The sequence below is a fragment of the Mus pahari genome, chromosome 1, assembly GCF_900095145.1.
Source record: "Mus pahari chromosome 1, PAHARI_EIJ_v1.1, whole genome shotgun sequence".
Taxonomy (NCBI): Eukaryota; Metazoa; Chordata; class Mammalia; order Rodentia; family Muridae; genus Mus; species Mus pahari.
This window is the reverse complement of record NC_034590.1, coordinates 123,808,783-123,831,518: the sequence shown is the minus strand read 5'-3', so window position 1 is coordinate 123,831,518 and position 22,736 is coordinate 123,808,783. Positions and strand designations below refer to the sequence as shown.

General features: G+C 44.1%; 2 protein-coding genes across 6 annotated transcripts in view; both read left to right on the top strand.

The window, feature by feature from the left end:
• The first annotated feature begins 595 nt into the window (after positions 1-595).
• Positions 596-1,543, top strand: LOC110318102 (olfactory receptor 10V1-like). Its single transcript, XM_021192860.1, has one exon. The coding sequence runs from the start codon at positions 596-598 to the stop codon at positions 1,541-1,543; it is 948 nt and encodes a 315-aa protein (XP_021048519.1).
• A 9,478-nt stretch (positions 1,544-11,021) lies between these two features.
• The window catches only part of Stx3 (syntaxin 3), a 44,313-nt gene continuing 32,598 nt past the window's right edge, over positions 11,022-22,736 (top strand). For 2 of the 5 annotated variants that reach the window (XM_029537806.1, XM_029537797.1), the window contains exon 1: positions 11,546-11,719. In XM_029537806.1, the coding sequence (XP_029393666.1) occupies positions 11,690-11,719 (30 nt within the window). In that variant the 5' untranslated portion in view covers positions 11,546-11,689. Of the gene's footprint in view, positions 11,720-22,736 lie in introns of all 5 variants that reach the window. The other 3 variants (XM_021192871.2, XM_021192880.2, XM_029537799.1) reach the window with 3 other exon arrangements.

Genomic DNA, 22,736 nt, shown 5'->3' with positions numbered 1-22,736 from the left:
AACCACTGGGGCCTCCTTAACCAACAACTCATAGGAAGGTATCCCTCAGCTGCCACTGTGATTTTCATTTAAAAGCCTGTAACTTCAGGGAGCACCACCCATAAAAGGTACTTCAGTTCAAACTTTTTAAAAACTGTATTTTGATATGGATATCACTTGAAAGATTATGTTTAATAAACTGAATAATTTCATGTTTTTTTGGGGTGCCTTGAACAGACGAATTCACAGAGACAGAATGAAAAGCAGGAGTCACTAGGACTCTGTAGAGGATAATGGACAGTTATTGTATAATTAACTAGATTTTTGGGAAAAATGACATGATGGATAGAAGTACAGTTAAAAAATGAGAATGTAGTCAGTGTTTTATTCCAACAAAATCAGTAGTTAACTGTTATTCTTTGATTAGAACAGTCACAGAAGTAAGCTGCTGACTGTAGGCTGGGTGTAAAAACAGTTGGATTTGAGCTGACAAGAGTGGTTGAGGGTAGGCGTTTAGCACATCATCCAACAAGAGCATCAGGTCCTAACATCTGTCTATCCTCAGGGGCGTCACCTGTGCCAATGCATTAAATGGCAGACCCAACGCATTAAGTACATGGAGGAAGGAAATCAGACTGGGATGGTCCTCTTCCACTTCCGCCCCTTCTCCAAACTCCCCGAGGTGCAGATGCTGATCTTTGTGCTTTTCCTCATGATGTACCTGGTCAGCATTGGAGGAAACATGTCCATCGTCCTCACCATCTGGATCAATCGGTGTCTCCACACCCCTATGTACTTCTTCCTGGCCAACCTGGCTAGCCTGGAGATCTTCTATTCTTCTACCATAGCCCCCCTGACTCTGGCCAGCATCCTGTCCACAGAGAGGACTGTGGTCTCCCTGGCAGGCTGCGGTGCCCAGATGTTCTTCTTCATCTTCCTGGGCAGCGCTGACTGTATTCTGCTGGCTGTCATGGCCTATGACCGGTTTGTGGCCATCTGTCACCCTCTGCGCTACACCCTCATCATGAGCTGGCACTTGTGTGTCCAGCTGGCCCTGGGGTCCCTGTTGCTGGGTTTCATCTTGGCCATGCAGTTGACTGTTCTCATCTTCCAACTGCCTTTCTGTAGCAGTAAGGAAATCAGCTTGTTCTACTGTGATGTCCTCCCTGTCATGAGACTGGCATGTGCAGACATCCATGTCCATGAGGCCACTCTGTTTGTGGTCAGTGTCATTGTCCTCACCATCCCTTTCCTCCTCATCACTCTCTCCTATGTCTTCATTGTGGATGCCATCCTGAAGATTCGCTCAGCTGAGGGGAGGCACAAAGCCTTCTCTACCTGTTCTTCCCACCTGACCGTTGTCCTCCTGCAGTATGGATGCGGAAGCCTCATCTACTTGTGTCCCAGCTCCAGCTACTCTCCTGAGAGGGGCCAGGTAGTATCTGTGGTTTACACCTTCATCACTCCTGTGCTGAATCCTTTGATCTACAGCATGAGGAACAAAGATCTCAAGGATGCTTTGAGGAAGGTGGTGATAAGCTTCCTCCTGCTTGAAAAACAATGAGCATTCTGAATGATCCTCTCTGACACTGGGAAGTAGAGATGTTGTGTCCACTTAATGAGATGAGGAGTGGGGGCTTGCTGGCTATAGGTTTGATGCAGTTAGATTTTCCAGTCTCATTACTATTCAGTGGTGGAGTTTGTTTGTTTGTTTTTTAACTACAGGGTACTCATTCTTCAACATGGAGATGAAGTATACCTAAAGAATCTAAATGTTGAGGGCTATGAGGATTTAGAAGACATGAGTGATATAACTTGTCACTTTAAAACCGAAACACCATAGTGAACATAGCTCTGCCCTCCCAGTCATCATATGTAATATCTTTCTCATCTTGGACTTTTCTCCAGATACTGGTCTGAGGTTTATGGCAATCCTGAATACTGAACATGGGAAAGGTCAAAACTAGCAGCAAGACAAGCATTAGGCCAGGAACATTCTACTCTGGCCTCTCCCATGATTCCCATTGCATAAAGTTTGAGTTCCTTTGAATATTTCATACGTGAGTAGTGTTTTTACATCATTTCCATCTCTACCTCTGTCCCCTCCAACTCCTCTCATATCCTCCTGCTCAACCCACTCTCAAATTCATGAACCTCTATTGTTCCAATCTTACAGACGGGTCCAGTAGGGACTTTACTTAAGCCTGAACTTTCTCAGCATGCAGAAACTGGACAATAACTGTTTCATCCAGCTTTCTTAAGACTTGACCATTTTCCTACTTTCTTGGGCCCACAAGAAAGAAAAACGACTCTTCAAATCAGCAGGAAGCAATTTTAAGAAAACTATGCCCCAGTCCTAAGATGCGGGATGGACGGTTTGTGGTGATTCTATGGATGATGAATATTTCTTGTCATTTAGGGGATTGGTTACAAATTGTAAAGTTCTTGGATCAGAGAGGAAACAAAGTATAGGAGGTTAGATTCAGGGAGTTCTCTCTTTTATTTTTTCCTTTATCTTTCTCTCTCTCCTATCTAATGTTAGGGAGAAAAGGGGGAGAAGAGATAAAAAGAAAAAAGGGGGAGAAATAAGAATAATGTAGAAATAATATAAGAAGGGGTAGATTATTGAATCTTTTCTTAGACCAAAGACAATTTATTAGTAAACCAAAATCATACATTGGTATAGATCTTTGTATACTGACACAAAATTAAGGTTATGTTTGGTTACATTTGGCTACAACATACTATGTCTCAACTCTGTTTAAGGTATTATACTTATGTACTTCTTAAAAATGCAATGTTCTTGTCCATTTAAAATATACTATTGCAAATGGCTTAGAATAAATAAGAAATGCAAGCTAGTACTTAGACAATCAAACTCATAGTCATGTTAGATACTAGTCTAATTTACTGCAGAAATATCTCTTCAAAATTGATAGTAAATAGGTAAAACCCAACACTTTCGATATGCTATGGATAGATAGTTTTCAAAACCCTCAGTGATCTGCAGGGTATATCATTTAAAGATGTTTTATTATTAAAAGATCTTTTTTTGACAAGAAAGTAGGTCTGTTCCTAGCAGCACCTTCAATGAAGATGAGGATGAGCATCAAAGAACCTCCATTTGGAGTCTGCTTCATGTGTGGCAAGCTGCCACTGAGGGGAAAATGCCCTCTTGTCGATTGCAGAAAGAATACTGTTCAAACTGGACAAACAAGATGCAGGAAAGTCTGCTGCCAAGCTTTGCAATGGCAAGGCAGGCAATCCTTCATAATTCCTGCTTCACGAAAAAGTCTGTCATGTATTAGGCCTGAAGGCTGAATATGGATGCTCCAACATTATAGAGACAATTTTTGGGTGACTCTCCAGGCAGCCAGAAGCCACTGTCATTTCAGTTTCTTAAGCTGCTTGCTTTGCACTCCCTTCATACTCAAGTAATAATTATTCTTTATCAGGTCTCTGACGGGGTTGAAGCTTAAATTGTCAGGATTTAGAAAAACATTGTAAGGTCTATACAAGTTATGATAGAAAATGATTTAAATAAGAGATCTAACTCACCAACATAGGACAGATAGTAGAGTACTTTCTCAAAAGTTGCCAAATACAAATGGGCTAGACATTGTGAATATAATTTTTAAAAGTTGTTTTTCATAATTATTAATACTGTATATAAAGTATTGATGTAAAAAAGCCTTTTACTAAAAGGGGGAGATGTAGAGAAAATCTCTTATAAGCATTACCTGTCAATAAAAGTCCATGCCCAATGAATGGAGGCAGGAAATAGGGGGTTGGACACTGGCAGGAAGAGGATTCTGGGAAATAGAAGAGTACAAAAGAGAAATTCAAGAGAATGTGTGAGACAGACTGAGGATAGGGATGTAAACCAGCAGGTAGATGAACCCAGGGAGACTCTGAGGAGACACGAAGGAAGAATCAGGCCGGAACTAACGAAGTGGTAGACATAGAATAGTTTAAATGGTTAAATAAGTTAAGAGTTCGTCAGAGAATGAGCCAAAGCTTATAGCCTAGGCATTTCATAATAAATAACTAGTCTCCAAATCATTCCAGAAGCTAGTGCAGGAAGAAAAGGAGATTTAATATTTTTCACACTATTTAGATGGAATAAATTTTGTATGATCAAAAAAAAATTTTTGTATGATCAGACAATTGTGATCATTATGATATTGGTCAAATGATACCTGCTTACCACAAGGTTGCTTACTGCTTAAAAATGTGTAGTTTTGATATACATGAAGAATGCAACCTCCTTTTTATTTTGCATGTATATGTACATGTGCTCTGTGCATATGTGCATTTGTGCAAATGGGTATTTTCATGTGTGCAGGAGCACGTGTGTGTCTTAGTTCTATTACTGTGAAGCAACACTGTGACCAAGGTAACTCTTATAAAAGTAAGCATTTAATTGGGGGCTTGCTTACAGCTTCAGAGGGTTGGTCCATTTTCATCATGGCAGAAAGCAGACAGGTATAGCTGAGAGCTTTAGATTTTGATCCCTAGGCAGCAGGCAGAGACACAGATGCTGGGCCTGGCTGTGAGCTTTTGTATCTTCAATGTTCTCTCCTAGTAATACACCTCCCCCAACAAGGTCACATCTTCTAATCCCTCCAAACTGTACATTAACAGGGGACCAAGCTTGCAAATATATGAGTGGGGGGTGGGGATGGGGGGTGGGTGGAATTCTCATTCAGACCACCATAGGTGTGTATGCCCAGGCCAAGAGGTGATGTCAATGTCTCATTCAGACCACCACAGTAGGTGTGCATGCACGGGTCAGGAGGTGACATCAGGGGCCTTCCTCAATAGCGCTCCACTTTGTCCACTGAGGCAGGGTCTCTTGTTGTATCTGAAGTTCATGGACTCCAGTGATTCCTGTCTCAGCTTCCCCAGGCTGGGATGTAGGCAGCTCCCATGCCTTGGGTTCTGGGGATCCAAATTCTGCTCCTTCCATTTGCATGGCAGGTGCTTAACCACTGGCCCTCACTCAGTCCTGAGCCTCTGATCCACTGATCAGGGGTATGTTGTCAGTGAATACTGAGAATATTATTGTGTATGTGTCTGAAAATTTCCAGAAATTTTCAGTTCCTCATTTTATTCTTTTTCCTTTTTTTTTGAAAAAATATATATTTTTACTTACATAATACATCCTTATTACAGTTTCCCCTTCCAGTCCCTTCCTTTCTTCTTTCCCATCTGGATGCACCCTCTTTCTGTCTCGTTAGAAAACAAACAGGCTTCTAAGAGATAATAATAAAATATAATAAAAGGTAAAACAAAAACTGACATTAGAATTGAACAAAAGAAGGAAAAGAGCCCAAGAGAACCAAGGAACAGAAACATTCATTTGCACACTCAGAAATCCCATCAATACACTAAACTGGAAGCCAGGCATAATCTATATGCAAAGTGATGTGTTTATAAAAAGATAAAGAGAAAGGAGATGTGTTCTAGTAGATGTGTGGTGAAGTATGGGGGAAGCAGGTGCCTCCGAGGGCCCATGCTGAGACATCCCTTCCCCCTGAGGAACCAGTCACAGGATAGAATAGAGTTTACTCAGGGAATGGGGAGGGGAGTTAAGAGGGTAGTAGAGGCAGAGAGAGAGAGAGAGAGAGAGAGGAAGTAGAGGAGAAGAGGAGTAGGGGCCAGCCATGAGCACATGGAGAGAGAGGGGGAAGGGGAATGGGGAAGGGGCAAGGGGACAGAGAGCAAGAAGGGAAGAGCAAGTGAGCAAGAAGACAAGAGAGGGAGGAGAGGGCAAGCAGCCCTTTTTAATACTATTGCCAGGTAGCTGTGGGGAGAGCATGCCTGGCTGTTGCCAGGTACTTGTGGGGTAGAGCTTGCTAACACAAAGGGCCTGTAGGATAAAAAGAGAGAAGGAAATAAAATAAAATAAAAAGTAGAATGAAAAATAAAATGAAATTTTAAAAAAGAAGAAAAGAAAATTGAAGCGAAAAGCATTGTCATGGCACTGGAAGACAAAGAATTTCCAAAGATGCCACTGAATTAATTATTTGTTGGTCATCTACTGCTGGGGAGGCAGCCCTCCCATAAGAAGAGTTTGTCTTCCTAGTAAGACTCCCTTGGAGAGAGTTAAATTATCATTTGCAAATGGTTATGAAACTGGGACCTGGATGGATGCAAGACTGGAAATCTCCTCCTCAGGCCTTTGCTTTCTAACATGGAAATCTACAAGCCTGTTAAGTTTCAAACCAGGGAACAGTGGCCGAGGTGCCTATTTAAGGTATCGAAGTGGACCTGGCCTCCAGGTTCTCCCAGCATCCCTCACTCTGTACCTGTTACAGGGATACCCTCTACCCAGAACTTTCCAGCCCAGGGCCTGGGTTGCCCTTCCCTCAGCAGCAATTCCCTACATAATCCAGACATTTTGGTGACCTACCCTCCCTTTAGCTCCTTTTGCATATTTGGCCTCCCTTCTCCTCACCATCTCCTCATGTGGTTTAGGCTCATGACCACTCTGGACTCCCAGATGTGTCTGCCTCTGCCTATTCTCACTCACATACCAATAATAAACTTCCTCCTCCAGCCTACCTAGGAGAAGTCATGTGCTTTCCTTTTTATTTTTTCATTCAAAGACATGTATTGCAAAACTGAGAAAGCAACCGGAGGAGCAACCCTTAGTCTGGATGTATACTATCATATCATCTGCAAATAAAGATACTTGGTCTTCTTCCTTTTCGATTTGTATTTCCTTGATCTCCTTCAGTTGTTGCTCTAGCTAAGCTTTAAAATGCTTTATTGAATAGGTATGGAGACAGTGGACAACCTAGTCTTGATTCTGAATTTAGTGGGATTGCTGTTGGGGTACACGGTGTGAAGGTATGTCTCTGTACACTCAATTGTTAGTTCTGTACTAGCAGACAGCACCAGCCTCCCTTACCCGTGGCCTAAGGCAATCTAGAATTATATCTGATTGGTTGTAATAAAGACCTGACAGTCAATAGCTGGGCAGGAAATGGAGGGCAGATCTTCTGGGCAGAGAAGGGACACTGGGAAAAGAAATGAGATTGGGGGCAGAGGGGGGGGGAGGTTAGCCAGGGGACATGGGGGTGAATGGAGGGAGGTGAACAGAGGGAGGGACTAGAGTGGAGCAGAGAGGGAGAGCTGGCCAAGTGGTGGGATATAGTGCCAGGATTAGTGGGTTAGAGACAGCCCTAGCTGAAAGGCATACGCTTTAAAACATTAAAAAACCCCTGTGTCATTATTTATTACTGGTGGGTCATTGGTAGTCAAGCTATAGATTGCTTTGAGTTTATCTCCATTTATGTCGGTGGTAGTTAGGGTTTTGCTGTAAACTGTCTTTATTATGCTTAGATGTGTTCCTTATATCCCTAACCTCTCTAGAACTTTTATCATGAAGAGGTGTTAAATTTTAGTTTATTTCAGAAGAAAATCAAGAAGGATGACCATTTGTGGATACTTCATTCCTCCTTAGAATAAGGAACATAACTCTCATGAAAGGTTATAGGTACAGAGACAAAATTTAGAGCTAAGATGAAAGGATGGACTATCCAGAGAGTACCCCATTCAGGAGTCCATCCCATCATCAGCCACCAAACCTAGATACTAATGCTCATGCCAGCAAGATACTGCTGAAGGGACCCTGATATTGCGGCCTCTTGTGAGGCTATGCCAGTGCCTGGTAAACACCGAAATGGATGCTCACAGCCAGCTATTGGATGGAACACAGGGTCCCCAATGGAGGAACTAGAGAAAGTACCCAAGTACCTGAAGGGGGCTGCAACCCTGTAGGTGGAACAACAACAGGAACTAACCAGTACCCCCTGGGTTTGTGTTTCTAGCTGCATATGTAGCAGAAGATGACCTAATCGGCCATCAGTGGGAATAGAGGCTCCTTGGGCTTCCAAACTCTATATGACCTAGCACAAGGCAAGGCCTGGGCCAAGTAGTGGGAGTGGGTGGGTAGGGGAACAGAGGTGGGGGGAGGGGTATGGGAAACTTTCGGGATAGCATTTGAAATGTAAATAAAGAAAATAAAAAAAATTTTAGTTTATTTATAAGGTGGATTACAGTTACTGATTTTTGTATATTGAACCATCCCTGTATCTCTGGGATGAAGCTGACTTAATTATGGTGAATGATTTTTTTTTGATGTGTTCTTGGATTCAATTTGCAAGTACTTTATTGAGAATTTTGCATCTATGTTCATAAGAGAAATTGGAATATAATTCTCTTTCTTTGTATGTCTTTATTGGTAACTGTGGCCTCAATGAACTGGGCAATGTTTCTGTTTCTATTTTGTGGAATAATTTGAAGAGGAGTGGCTTAACTATTCTTTCAAGGTCTGGTAGGATTCTGTACCTAAACCATCTGGATTTGGGCACTTTTTGACTTTAATTACCGCTTCATTCCCACGAGGGTCATGGCTTTGTTGTAGTTGCTCATCTGATCTTGATTGGAGTTTGGTGAGTGGTGGCTATTGAGGAAATTCACCATTTCTTTTACGTTTTCCAATTTGGTGGAGTGCATTTCCTCAGTGTCTGTTGTTATGTCCCCCTTTTCATTTCAAATTTTGTTTATTTGGATACTTTCTCTCTGCCTTTTTTTTTTAAAATTTGGATAAGAGTTTATCAATCTTACTGATTTTTTTTCAAAGAACCAACTTTTGTTTAATTGATTCTCTGTATTATATTGTATTGGTTTCAGCCCTGAGTTCGATTATTTATTAACATGTACCCCTTTTGGGTGTAATTTCTTTTTCTTTCTTTCTTTCTTTCTTTCTTTCTTTCTTTCTTTCTTTCTTTCTTTCTCTCTTTCTTTTTTCCTTCCTTCCTTCCTTCCTTCCTTCCTTCCTTCCTTTCTCTCTTTCTTTTTTTGTTCTAGAGTTTTTAGATGTGCTGCTAAGTAATTAGTTTGAGATGTCTCCAATTTCTTTTAAGTATATGTACTTAGTGCTATGTGTTGAGTGGATTCCCTCAATTCTAATAATAGAATATTCTAAGGGTGATGGAATTCAAGACATCCAATTATAGAAATATCTTAGGTTTGTTCCTCTTCCCTACCCCCTGCCTTCTTTTTTTTTTTTTTTTTTTTTTTGAGACAATGTCCACTGGCCTGGAGCTCACAGCTAGGTAAATCTGGCTGGCTAGTAAATCCCAGGGATCCACCTGTTTCTACTTTCCCAGTTCTGGGATTACTGGAATGTGTCACTGTGTTTTATTATTATTATTAAGTTCTGGGAATTGAACTCTGGTCCTCATATTTGTGGAGGAAGCTCTTTACTGACTGAGCTATCTCTTAAGCTCTGATTTATTTTTTTTTAAAGTGTCTGGTTAAAGGCAAGAACAATGGTGGAAGTTATAGGGAAGAAAACTTGTTTAGTATAATAACTTTTTAACAGAGCTGGTACCATTCAGACATGGAAGGTACTACCTTGGGGGTATACAGAAAAACTGAGCAAATTAAAATGACCAGTGACCACTAACAAAAAACTGTTACACGCTATGTATCCTATGGTGGCCTTATCTAATGCACCTTTCTGATTCTATAATAGTCTGTGACTTTCATTGTCTTACAGCTGTTGTCCAGCTGTGTAAATTAGAGACAATCGGTAGTAACCAAAGTGCTTCTATTCATGGAGATTAAAAGGACTTAGTGAACAGGAGAAGCACAGTTTCTTTTCCCATCCCCAGAGCTAGTGTTGCATCAAGTAACCTATTCATGCCAGCCTTCCTGCTGTTTGTGGAACTGAATGAGTTTAACCTCTTACTGGTTGCTTCATTAATAAGCTAAAACATTAAAATGTATTCATTTTATGTTTGCATGAGTCACAATTTTTCCCTGTTGAAATCAATTATATCATTTAAAATAATTTCCTGGGACTTTAAATTTTTTTTACTTGTATGAATGTTTTTGCCTGTATATGTCTGTACACCACATGTGTGCAACCTCTGCAGAGCCCAGAAGAGGGCGTTGCATCCCTGGAACTGTGTGTCTGTCACCATGTGGATGCTGGGAATTGAACCCAGGACCTCCAGTCGGTGTTCTTTACCGCAGGGCCATTTTTGCAGCCTAAAATCAATCATGTCTTAACTGGAATCTTTCCTTCTTGCTTCGAAATGAATCCATTCTCCTTCCTCACTTCTGTCCAGATTTCAGATGTCTACACTTTGAGAGTTTTTCACTGTAACCCCTCTTACTTGGAGAGGTTGAAACAGGAGAATAACAAGTTCAAAGCTTGCCTGGGCAATTTAGGGAGATTCTGTCTGAAAGGAGAAAACATAGGGGTTGATGCTAGAGAATGAGCTCAGTGGTGGAATGTTTTCCGAGTGTTTGCTGGCGTAGGGGGTGGGGGTGGGGTTTACGACCACCAGGGGGCGTGGACACTTTCGCAGTCCTCGCTGGGCCAGCGTCAGGACAGGAGCCGAGGTCAGATAGAGGATTAGAGTTGAGAACCGCAGAGTTGGCTCTAACAGCTCAAGCCCTGCCTTACTTGACTATCTTTATGGCAGCGGAGGAAGTCAATAGGAGCGTGCACATCGCAGAGGGTAAAGTTCGGTTATAATTAGAAAGTATCTATGGCCTTTAAAATTGAACACAAAGTCGAGGATACTTCTCGAACTTGAGACCAAGTCTTCACTAGCGCCAATTGTTGACCACTACAATGGTCGATAGGAATTTGTTACCCAAATCAAATACGGAGGGAAGGGAAAGGGAATAGGGGCACGGTTGAAGAGGAAGGGCAGTGAGAGGAACCACACTTTTCTAAAAATTCTTCAAATCCCGGGACTCTTGACATCAAGGAGGAGAGAGGTGGGCTTAAGTTTTTCAAATCAAACAAACGTCTTTATCCTACAACCCTGCCTGGTAGTTACAAGTCAGTTGCTTCTTTTCTCGTACAGACTTCGCAGGAGATTGCTAAGCAGTCTCTGATTTATATAGCTATGGAAACGGAATCTTCTAGATTTTTCTTAAGTTATTCAAGATTTCATTAAGTTATTTCCTTAAGTTATTGTTAGTAAAAGATGACTGAACCGCCTACACGTCTTCGAGAGGCCCCAACGCCACTAGCATCATAATCCCCAAATTCCTCGCCGCAGCCCAATCCAGGGCATCTCATCTGCAGTTACGCCCTACGGGAACAAGTCTCTGAGCCCGGACCGCACAGATTCTATACCCAGCAGGTCCCTTCTTTAAGGCGGAACATCTCTTGAGCATCATCGGAACATTTGTCCTCATCAAAGGGAGCAGGAACCAGCTTGTCTTCAACCCGAGGAGTCCGCACAGGGCTGGACAATAAGAGCAGTGCGGAAAATACGGAATCGAAGCCAGACAGATCCCCTCTCTTTTTTTCTCTGCCTTTCGAGGGGCATGAGAGGGTGTAGCCCGAATGCTTCCGGCGTTGGAGCGCGCGCTGGCCCTTTAAGCAGGAGCTCCGGGAGCGGCCCAGGTATGGGGCGGGCCCAGGGGCGGGCGAGCCCTGAGCCGGCGCGGTCTCGTAGCCGGATTTGGAGCGCGGCGCCGGCGGGGGCCGGAGGGGGCGGCGCGGCGGACCTCGGTGGCCTCGGACGCTCCTCCTCGAGAGCGGCCGCCGCCCGCCTCCGCCCGCGCTAGCAGCTCTCTCGCCCCGGCCGGCACCCGCCGCCGCTCCAGGCCGCTCACTTGGGACGCGCTCACCTGAGACAAGGCGCCCGCCGCCCTCACCTGGGCCAGGATGAAGGACCGGCTGGAGCAGCTGAAGGCCGTGAGTCCGCGGCGCTTGGGGATCAGGGGGGCCCGGGGCTGCGGGGATCGGTCGTCAGGAGAAGTGGCGTGGGAGAGGGGCTTCTCCTAGTTCCCCTAACCCAGGCCGCAGGGGTGCTCTGCGCGCTAGGCCTCCCTCCCCCCAAGCCCCCGCCTCATCCCGCGGAGCTTTGCACCCTCCCCTCCCCTGCAGGGTCATGTGCTCGGTGATTCATCACCTAGCTGCGATTTCCCTGGACGCCCCGTTCTCTTACCCCTTCTCTCCCAAAGCTGGACAGGGTTCCTCCGGAGCTGGACCCACTCAGGGACTTGAAATCAGCGGGGCTAATGGAGAAGTCAGGGGGGCTCACCTCACCAGCTGTGTTCTGCCGCCTGGCACCGTGCCCCAAACCGGCCTCCTCTCCTTTCTATTTCCCTCCCGGAGCACCGGGCTGGGCTACTCCATCCCCGGAGTAGCTGAGAGTTCCGGGTGACTTCCTGAGCGGTGAGCCTGTTAGGTGCTGAAATGGCACCCCTTCTCCCAGTCAGTGGTCTGTAATTATTTTGGCTTGTACCCCCAGAGACAGCTGTGGTCGTCTGCCACACAAAAGCTGAAAAGCAGGTCACTTACTCTTTTGAGCCTATTTCCTTGTCGGTCAAGGGAGAATCTTACTTCTAGGTCTGTTATGAAGGTTGAATGACATAATGGGATTGATACAGGGAAGTGCTGAAGCATCAATTTTTTTTTTTTTTTTGGAGATATAGGTTCATTTAATAAGTTACTGAGTACATTCTGTGGAGCAGGGCTAGTGTGAGACTTTAGGAACCCACCCGGTGATACAGGCTGCCACTTAGTGGGATATAAAGTGCAGCCCTGGAAACTCCCTGCCTCCTAGCTAGCCTGGAAGCGCATCTGCTCAGGCCTCAGACTAGACCGGTGAAGGTCTCGCCGAGTCTCCCCAGGCGATTAATGAGCTGCTTACAGTAGGGAAGTATTAGTCTGCATTAGCAGTGGGGCTTTGTCCTGGCCCCACTGCTTACTGGTTACCCTTTAAACTCCAAGCTTACGTTTTGTTATCTGTAAAATGAGTAGGTATGCAAGCTAAAAAGCAAGTGAGCTGCCCTTTGATGACGCCTAGGACTTATGCTAATAACTTAATGTTTTTTTTTGCTTTTTTTGTTTTGAAATAGAAATGTTGGTGACCGTGCGTTGGTGTTGGAATTGTTTTACTTTCTCCTCCCTTGCAGGGATGAGATCTTCCTCCCCCGGTTTGCATGCTCTGGGTCCTGGGCTGGAGAATAGGTTTGGGAGATGGAGAAATGAGAGAAAGAAGAGACGGTTGCTTATTGTGGGAGCCAGCCCCTGCCCCAAATTTGCTTTTTCACATTGGAGCCTCATGGCATCCTGGTTAACTGAAGGGCAAACTTTACCTGGTGCTCTTTTGTAGTTGGGGAAACCTGGTGGAGCTCAACTCTGGATGGCAGGGATGCCCCTTGTCGAAAAGGGTTCAGAGCCGGCAGCAGGGGCCGTTCCCTTTACTTCGTCAGGGAATCTGAAGACTAAGATACTTCCTGGCTCTGTTCAGTAGTCGGCTGTCAACAAAGTAATCTTAAGTGAGCTTTGAGTTCCAAGAATAAGGCATTTTCTAGGGAACTGGAACAAGTTCCTTTGCCTTTCAGCCCCTCAGGGTTAGCCTTTGTAAAAACAGGGCTAATGCAAGTGAGATGCTAGCCGTTGCTATATTATGGTAGTGTTCTAAAACCACAGGGAGGTCGCTGTCCTTTTGGACAATGCAAAGAGGATGGGGTTGAGGTTCAAAGGCTTCTCTAATTGAGGCCTTGACACTTAATAGCTGGGATCCTTTTGCAATTTCACATCTGTGCTGCTGCTGCCTCTGCCACTGCTTCTTCTTGATTATTCTTACTTATTTATTTGACAATTTCATACACGGATACAATGTATCTTGATAATTGACCCAAATTCTCCCTCCACTATCCTCAGATAACCTCCAGTACATTTAACAGTCTTGTACCTTCATGTCTTCTCTTTCCTTTTCTCTTTAAAAATGTTACCTAATCAACTGAGTCTGGTAAAGAATGCCTGCATGCAAATCAGTATGGGGCTGTCTACCAGAGCATGGGTAGCCTGCCAAGAGGACACACTCCAGAAGGAAGAAAAATGATTCCCCCTTTCCTAGAAGCCTAGAAGTGGACTGCCAATGGCTCCTCACCTAGGGGTGGAGCCTCATGAGCCCTCAGTCTGTTTTGGAATGTCAAGCGGCTAGATTTTGTGCGGCAATCACAACTTCTGTGTGCTGCAGCCATGTTGTGTCCAGAAGACAGCATCTCACAGTGCTTTCCCCATCCTCTGGCTCTTCAGTTCTTTCTGCCTTCTCTTCACCATAGCTCAGGAGTCTGGATGGTGATAGCATAAATATCCCACCTAGGGCTGAACACTGAACTGCCGCTCATTTTCAACACTGGATAGTTAGGAGTCTTTGCGTGGGCTGCTGTCCATTGTCCATAGAAGGTCCTCCAATTAAGGTTGAGGGCAGCCCTCGTCTGTAGCCCTGGACATAAATACTTGCCGTCTAGGCAGTCTGAGAGCATGACCATGTAGCAAAGCGTCAGTAGTAGGTACACTCGCCTCCAAGCTCCTTGATGCTGCCTTTGTAAAATAGAAAACTCGGTTGGTCTCAAACTATGCTTCTGCCATTATTAATGGTTTCTGTGAAGAGTGTTGAGGTATCTGTGCCTTACCGACCATACTGTGTTGTACCATCCCCTTCCTCTACACTGTCCTTTACCCCAGGGGCCACCTTTTTCTTTGGTAACGAGATAGGGTATGATCTGTCTCTGATTCCTGTTATCTACGAGAAAAATGTGCTAACCTGTGTGCAATGCGTTTCTCACTGAGAGGCCTGTGCAATGTCTTTCTAAACCCAGGGGAGAAGGGTGATGGCTGTCTTCAGATAGCGGGGTGGGACGGGGGGTGGGGGGGAGAAAGGGTGATAGCTGACTTCAGATGGGGGGGGACTGTGCCATGTGCTTGAGGTTAGTTTCACTGTGAGTAGACAGGAGGGGAAGACATGGGGTAGAAATCAGAAATCTTTAAGAAAGTTTTTTTTTTTTTTTTAAGATTTATTTATTATTATACATAAGTACACTGTAGCAATCTTCAGACACACCATAAGAGGGCGTCAGATCTTATTATGGGTGGTTGTGAGCCACCATGTGGTTGCTGGGATTTGAACTCAGGACCTTTGGAAGAGCAGTCAGTGCTCTTAACCACTGAGCCATCTCGCCAGCCCTTTTTTTTTTTTTTTTTTTAAAACAAATGTAATTAGCTGTTCAAGGATTGGGCAGGCAAGGAGACTTTTGAGGTGTTGATCACTGTAGGAATTTGAGCATCTCTTGAGGGAGGGAAGATGAAGTATAGGAGATTGAAGGCCTCCATGAACCCCAGGAGTGTCTGGTTCTGTGAGATGCTAATTAGTATTCATTAGTATTACTTGTCTTACTGTTCTGGAGGACACAAGGATTGGTGCCTCAGAGTCACACCTGTCAAGGTGATCATCAGTCTTTCCCTCAGGGTCTCTGCGCAGGTGAAAGGAGATAATCTGTGATGGTCATCTACTACAGTACATGTGAACTGGCCACACTTAACTCCCCGGGAGCAATGTCCACCGTAAACCACATATGGTTCTAAGGCTGTGGTCACAGGACCTGGCTTAGCTCATCTCCTGACTGCCTCCTGAGGGGCTGCCATCAGCGTTTTCTTGTTTATCTAGGAGTTTGCTGGGAATGTGCAGTGACTGCACCCCACCCTCCTGCTCTTCTCACACACCTCTCAGTAACTGAACTTTGAATCTGCTGGGCAATTCCTGACCCAGGAACCTTTTGTGTGGTCCTGATTTTACTCAGTAAACATTTACTAACTGCCTATTGTATGCCAGGCCCTGCTGAGATGCTGGGATATATTAGTGAGCAACATTTGTCTCTGGAGCTTAGGAGGTTCACAGTTGGGTAGAAAGAACAGAGGACTGGACAGCATGATGTGTAATTCTTGGGATAGAAGCAACCACAGGGAGACCCTTTAGACTGGGCGATAGGAGATAAGTCTGCGGTGCCATTTCCAGCCATAGTTTTTGAGTGGAGATCCCTCTTTGAATCTAATATCTTCAAATGCAAATAGAATTTATTTGGAAGAACACATGGATCCTAGGTTTTTCTCACTTATTCTCCCTTTGGTGAGTGCATTTGGTGAACAAAGCATTAAGAGCATAAAAACGTACATTATAATGTCAAAAGATGTGTGTGTGTGTGTGTGTGTGTGTGTGTGTGTTCATACTACATCCTAACCATCATAATTCAGAACTTTTAGAACTGTATGTATCTTGCTGCATATGAGGTTTGACAGAATTACTGTACAAAGTCCTTATTTTAAAGACTAGGTCAAATAGGGAAAACATGTATTTCATTGAAAGAGAAATGAGATAAAACCTCATAATGAACACAGAGCAGCCAGTGATGTATAGTATCAAGTCAAGACTTTAGAGGCCCCCCTCTACAGACCTTCCAAGGATGCCCTACAGACCTACCCAGCAAAACCGAAATGACTTGGATGTATTGGGCCTTCTAAGAGCAGGACCACTAGGGAACAGTAGTGAACCAGTCACTCTGCAGCCTAGGCTTGGCCTTGCTGCTACCTAATGGACTGTGCATATCCTTCCCCACAGGAAGTTCAGGGTCTCTGAGGAACAAAGTTCCTTAGGGTAATGCTCTGTGGTAATCCTGTCAGAAATAAGGGGCTGCACTTCTGTGTTTAAGTTTAAGTGCTTGCCCAGTCCCACCCAGTGCTAGGCGCCTTGGATCATAAGGAATCTTAGCATACCAAACTGCCCTTTGTTGAGATTTTGTCTCTTTTTAGTCTTTTTTTCTTTTTTGTCTCTGTGCCTGGGAGGATTCATTTCCTGGGAGGGATGTTTTCCTGTGAGTACACAGAAGCAGAGATGAGAGGGATAGGGACTGAGTGGGGATTATAGACCCATCAGCGGGAGGCCAGAGAAGGGGATTAACTTTATTTTTATTCCTGTGAGCTTGGGGGAGGTTAGGACACTGGCAGGAGCCGGTCCATGCGGTCCTCTCTCCTCCCAGGGTTTCCTTCCGACCATTGTTGCTCCTGTCCCACTCTCCAGGCTCAATCTTCACCCACAGTCACTCCCTAGCTGCATCCTAGGGTACTCACTATCCAGTCCCGCTGCTGTGTGTTACTTTGCAACTAAGTAAGTTAGTGCCTTTTTTTTTTTTTTTTAAAACCATTACTCCAGAGTGGGTTTGAAACCACCTTCTGCTAACTTCTTTTTCATTTTTTTCAAGATGGGGTCTCACAGTATAGTTGTGGCTGTCCTGGAACTCACTGTGTAGAACAGGCTGGTCTCGAACTCTGCCTGCCTTTGCCTTCCAAGTGCTAGAGTGACTCATGCGCCACTGCACCCCGCTTCACTGGCTTCTTAATGAATTACACTTTGTATTCCATATTGTCTGTTTAAGTAAGACTGGTGAGTCACGTGCTTGTCATGTGAACTATAGCAAGTATCACTTATTGAGCGGATTACTTTTGTCCAGGACTTCAGTTCGATGCCTGACACACCCTCTCTCCAGTCATCTCCATTCTACAAGATGAGATGGTAGTGTATGTCATTTCCCTTTTACAGGCAAGGCATGTGAAGCTTGGATTTGACTGACATGCATGCTTAGCTGAAAGTGATGGGTTCAAGAATGAACATGCTTGTTTTCCCTTTTGAGTCATCCTACACTGTATCTGACCACCCCCACTGTACTGTGTATCTCCTCTCCACAAGCAATAAGTCCTCCGGGCCCCAGTACCCAGTATTCTGCATGGTAGTCACACATTATGCGTTCTCTGCCTGCTGGTCTGCATCATCTTGGCTCTTACACATCCCTTATTCATTTATGACTGGCACCTCTTGTTCCATTCCCTGTCCCTGTGGTTGGTGAGGCTTTACCTGACTGGAGTAGGACATTATTTACTCAGGGAATCCATAACTTTGTCAATGAAGCCAAAAGTCACTGGTTCACCACCAAGGTGGATGAATTCCAGGGCTCTTCCCTTTATTAAAATTCCAGTTCAAGATGTCACAGAGGCTGTCTTTGATCAGAAAGACAATGACAGACAAGCATATGGATACCTAAGTGAAAACCCAGCTACTTCATTTTCTCTCTGGTAAAATCCTTCTCATCCCCTGATGCTGGGCTCTGGTGTCATCTCCATGGGAAAGCTTTCCAGGCTAAATACATTAACCCTGCATTCCCTGACTCCACAGATTCTTTATTTTGTTGATACAAGTACAGTCATATAGCTAATATAGTATTATTATTGTGTTAGTTTGCAGTTTGAAATATATGTGTGTGAGTGTGTATAATTAAATAAATATAAATAATTTTTTTTCTTTCTACTTTTTAGTAGCTACCAGCTGTCAGGTCCTGGGAAAAAGCAGGGCACACATACTTCATTTATTTCTAATCCATTGGAGGGTAGAAAGCTGAATTCCAAGCCATTCAGTAGGTGAACTGAATTAATGCTGTTGATGAATTTAGCTACCTGCAGATTTTGTAGTCCCAGATGGACTTTATCTCTAGCCTCCTTTATGTACAGCCCCACTTAAGCTTTTTCCCACCACTGTCTTTCCTGTTAGGTCACTCTGCTTTGTGGCCTTTGGCTGTTTCTATGGCAACATTTCCCAGTGTGTGTGGAGCCAGAGTGAAGTACAGCTACTGTCTAAAGGGATTAGTAGAGCGTGTACTGTCTGGGTATGCCAGCTGTCTGGGTTAGGGAAGTGTGGTATAGCATCAGGTTTGCTTACGTTTTTTAAAAAAATATTTTTTTATTTATGCTTTTACACTCAATATTTTATCCCCCCCAATCCACCCTCTGACTGTTCCACATCCCATACCTTCTCCCCTCCCCCATCTCCATGTGGATGTCCCCAGCCCCCACTCCACCTGACCTCTAAACTCCTTGGGGCCTCCAGTCTCTTGAAGGTTAGGTGCATCATCTCTGAATGAACACAGACCCAGCAGCCCTCTGCTGGGGGCTTCATATCAGCTGGTGTATGCTGTCTGTTTGGCGGTCTAGTGTTTGAGAGATCTTGGGGGTCCACATTAATTGAGATTGCTGGTCCTCCTACAGGCTCGCCCTTCTCCTCAGCTTCTTTCAGCCTTCCCTAATTCAACAACAGGGGTCAGCTGTTTCTGTCCAATTGGATCCTTTCTGCTTGTCTCACTTTTCAATGTACATTCATCAAACAAAGACAGTGATACCAGCACAAGATTCCTCACTAAACACCAGGGTATTTCTTTTATCTCACTAAAATCCCTTCTGTTCTAGGATTTAAGCCAGGACACCGCATTGCACCCACTTGTGCTTCCTCCGTCCCTACACAATTTCCTCCTCTTTCCTCTTTTTCATGACCTTGCTTCACATTCTACTTGTTGAAACAAATGCTGAAATCCCATCCCCAGATTGAGTTAGTGTCTACCTGGTTTTGATTCTCAAGACCTCAGCTTGCTAGATCCAGAGTAGAACAGTGAATGTTCTCAAGAGAGGAAGGAGGTGGAGGGAGGCCTTGTGGGTAGATGCTACAGCTATAAATAAAGCTAGGAAGGTTAATTCCTTTGGAGTCACTCAGCTAAGGGACAATGCTCATTCTAGACCTCTCTTTGATGTCATCTAATAATCCTCATTACTACATTACATTTACATGACATCTGCTTTACATTGTTTTGCAAATGCATGTCCCTGGGCCAGGGCTTCATGCTGCAGCTGGTATGGGGGTCAGTGGTGGGGAGGGACATTTCTCCAACTTGGTCAAGAACAGGCTTCCCTGGCTTGGGCACACACTCTTGGCAGGGTAGCTGGCATCTTTCAGCACCAGTCCCTAGAAGATTAGTGTAGGGATTAAATGCCATAGTATGAAGTACATACCTTAGAAGAGTTTTCAGCTCTTTCACCTTGACTATCAGTCGGTGCTGCCTGTTGCCCTGGTGATTTGAGTATTACAGAAGGATCATGCTGGGAAGGAGCTTAAGGAGCTAGGTGAAAGGAAGGATTCTACAGAGTTAGGAGGGAATAAGATATTGTCAGTTCCTTCCTTCCTCTCTGAATCCCTGAAAGGCCAGGATTGGACAGGAGGAAGAAGCGAATGTCAGAAAAGGAGTGAAGGAGGCTGAGGGAAGGGCCAAAAGACCTAAAGGGAAGCTGAGCTCAGAAGGAGGAAGAAGAAACTATTTTGTGAGTTTTCTCTTATAGCTTCAAGGATGAGAGAGAATGCAGGGTGTGGTCCTCTCACTCAGACTGGCCTTGCTGGAAATTTCCTCTGGGTAAATCCTCAGTTTTCACAGTTTTTCTCAAATGTTGCTCTGCAAACATTCTCTCATAAGCTTCCATCTCTGACAGACTCTCTGTATTCTGGTAAGATTGGGCACTCTGTCTTCTCTCCTGTGTGTAATTTCTCATTATAATTGTTGCTCTCCTCCTCATGTGGTATTATAGTCATCTGTTTGCCCAGACCACTCCCAGTTTAGCTGGAGAGAGCTTGGAGAGCCAGGGATGCTGAGTTTGCCCCATGAGTCTCCAGCATTTGAACTATGACTTGGCAAATATTAGATGTTCTCCCTGTAAGATGAGTGAAGGAACACCGACGCCTGTCGGGGAGAAGGAGAGTATTTTGGGTGTGCAGGTTGATTATGAAACCTTGAGATCCTTCTCTAAGTTAATGTGGTAATAAAGACTAGAAGGTATCAAGGAGAGGTCTGAAATGAGCATTGTCCCTTAGCTGAGTGACTCCAAAGGAATTAACCTTCCAAACTTAATTTATAGCTGTAACATCTACCCACAAGGCCTCCCTCCATCTCCTTCCTCTCTTGAGAACATCACTGTTCTACTCTGGATCTAGTGTAGGTCTTGAGAATCAAAACAAGGTAGGCACTAACTCAACCTGGGGATGGGATTTCAGTGTTTGTTTCAACAAGTAGAATGGAAGGTGTTTTAAAATATACATAGACGATTAAGAAATGTTGACTCTATACTAAGACACAAGAAAACCTTCAATTCCACAGCATATGAATTAGTGATAGCCTTAGAATAATAATACAATAATACTCCCCCAGGTTTACCCATTGGAATTTCAAAATTCTTTCTAAATAACACTTAATATAAATCAAAACCGAAAGGACAAAGCACTAGAAATGAATGATAATAAGAGTAGTAAATTTGTGAGAGTGTAAGTGGAGCACAGTTCAGAGGGTTTTTGTTTTTGTTTTTGTTTTTTTTTAAAACTCACATCAAAGGCTTAAAATAAATGAAATTCTGGTTAAATGGCTTTCTTTCTCAGTGACCTCTGAGAACTGGCATTGGAGTCACATGTAATGTGTATCCAGAGTTGCTCTAAACATTTTGTATGTAATAGCTGATTTGATCCTCACAAGAGTTTTGTGAGCAAAGTATTGGGGTCATGTTACAATTGAGGAAACTGAGGCAGAGAGAAGTAATCTGTTAAAGATGGCAGCTCACAGCTGTGAGGTGTCATGCTGAGTCTTCACTGTAGAAGTCATATGTACCTGTGTATGTTCATATTCATGAGTAGCGGTAGGAATACATGCATAATATCTCTTCCATTTGAGCATATAGAGTCATCTAGCTTAGATTTATGGATATTGTAGCATCCTCTAAAATAGATGAAGATTAGTCATTGAGACAGTGGAGAGGCACATTCAGGCACTAGAGCAGGTCCAGGCGTGAGCTCCCATGGCTCTGCTAGAGCAGAGTCCTAATGATGCTATTTAATAGCTGAATTGCTTTGGATGAATTAATTAACCTAATTAGCAGTTATCATATCTGTAAGTGAGGAAAGTAATATTTGTCCCTTAGAGGGTTGATGTGAGATAGATAACACATTTGAAGTCATGGAAGAAGTACCTGTGATAAATATACATACATATCATCTACTGTCATTGTTGTGTCAGTGCACAGAATGAATCCTCAGGGACTTTGGCTCTTGACCTCTGACTTGCTGGTCTTGGACTAATCTTATAATGACTTTGTTCCTCAGGTCTCCCCCTTTTAGATAGAGCCAATGTTTTACCTTTAACTGCTCAGCTAGAACAAGATGTTGAAAGTAAAAGCGGGAGACTCACTAGGGTATCATTATCTACCGATTTCCTCTTTATTCATATGACAAGGGCATTGCAGAATATGAAATTCAGTGAAAAGAGGAAGTGTTTTCTCAGTGAGGGTTTGGTACTAAAGAAAATTGTCCTTAGGGGAGCTGGGCATTGGAAAAGGGTCATCTGAGCCTTCAGTAGGGAAGGCTCATTTGCTGGACCCATTGAGTGAGTAAGTCTACTCACTTAGACTGTCTGGCTCTTTAAATCAAAGAAGAGGAACAGAGTACTCAGACTGGCCCCGCTACGTGTGTGTGTGTGTGTGTGTGTGTGTGTGTCCATGTCCATGTGTCTGGTTCTCCATGAATAGTGGTGTCTGTCTTTGAGAGTCCACAGACCCTGGTCCTAGAGGGGGCAACCTTAGAGCAGTGGGCAGCAGGGATAAGGAAAAAAGGATATAATCGTCCCTCTGAAATGGGTCAGGAGAAAAATGGGTTTGAGTCTATGCTTGGAGCAAAGAACTGTTTCAACCAGGGGAGATGATAGAAACATTTGTGCTCGCCTGTGTTTGGCAGGAAGGCTTCTCCCACAACCCACAGTCCTTTACTAGCCTTCTAAGGGGAATGATGGTGACCTGATGGCTCCTCTCCTCCTGCACACTGAAGAGGGTTGTGGGGTGCTGGAGCCCTCCTGCTGGGCTCCCTTCCTTGACTATGCTGGGTGGTTTCTGAGGCACATTTGAGGTATCCTGAGATTTTCCCAGACCTCAGTAGGGAGCTTAGGGCTTAGGTCCTTACTTTGTGAGAAAAACCAATGTTTAACAAAGACATGTATTGTATCTAAGTTCTATAGCT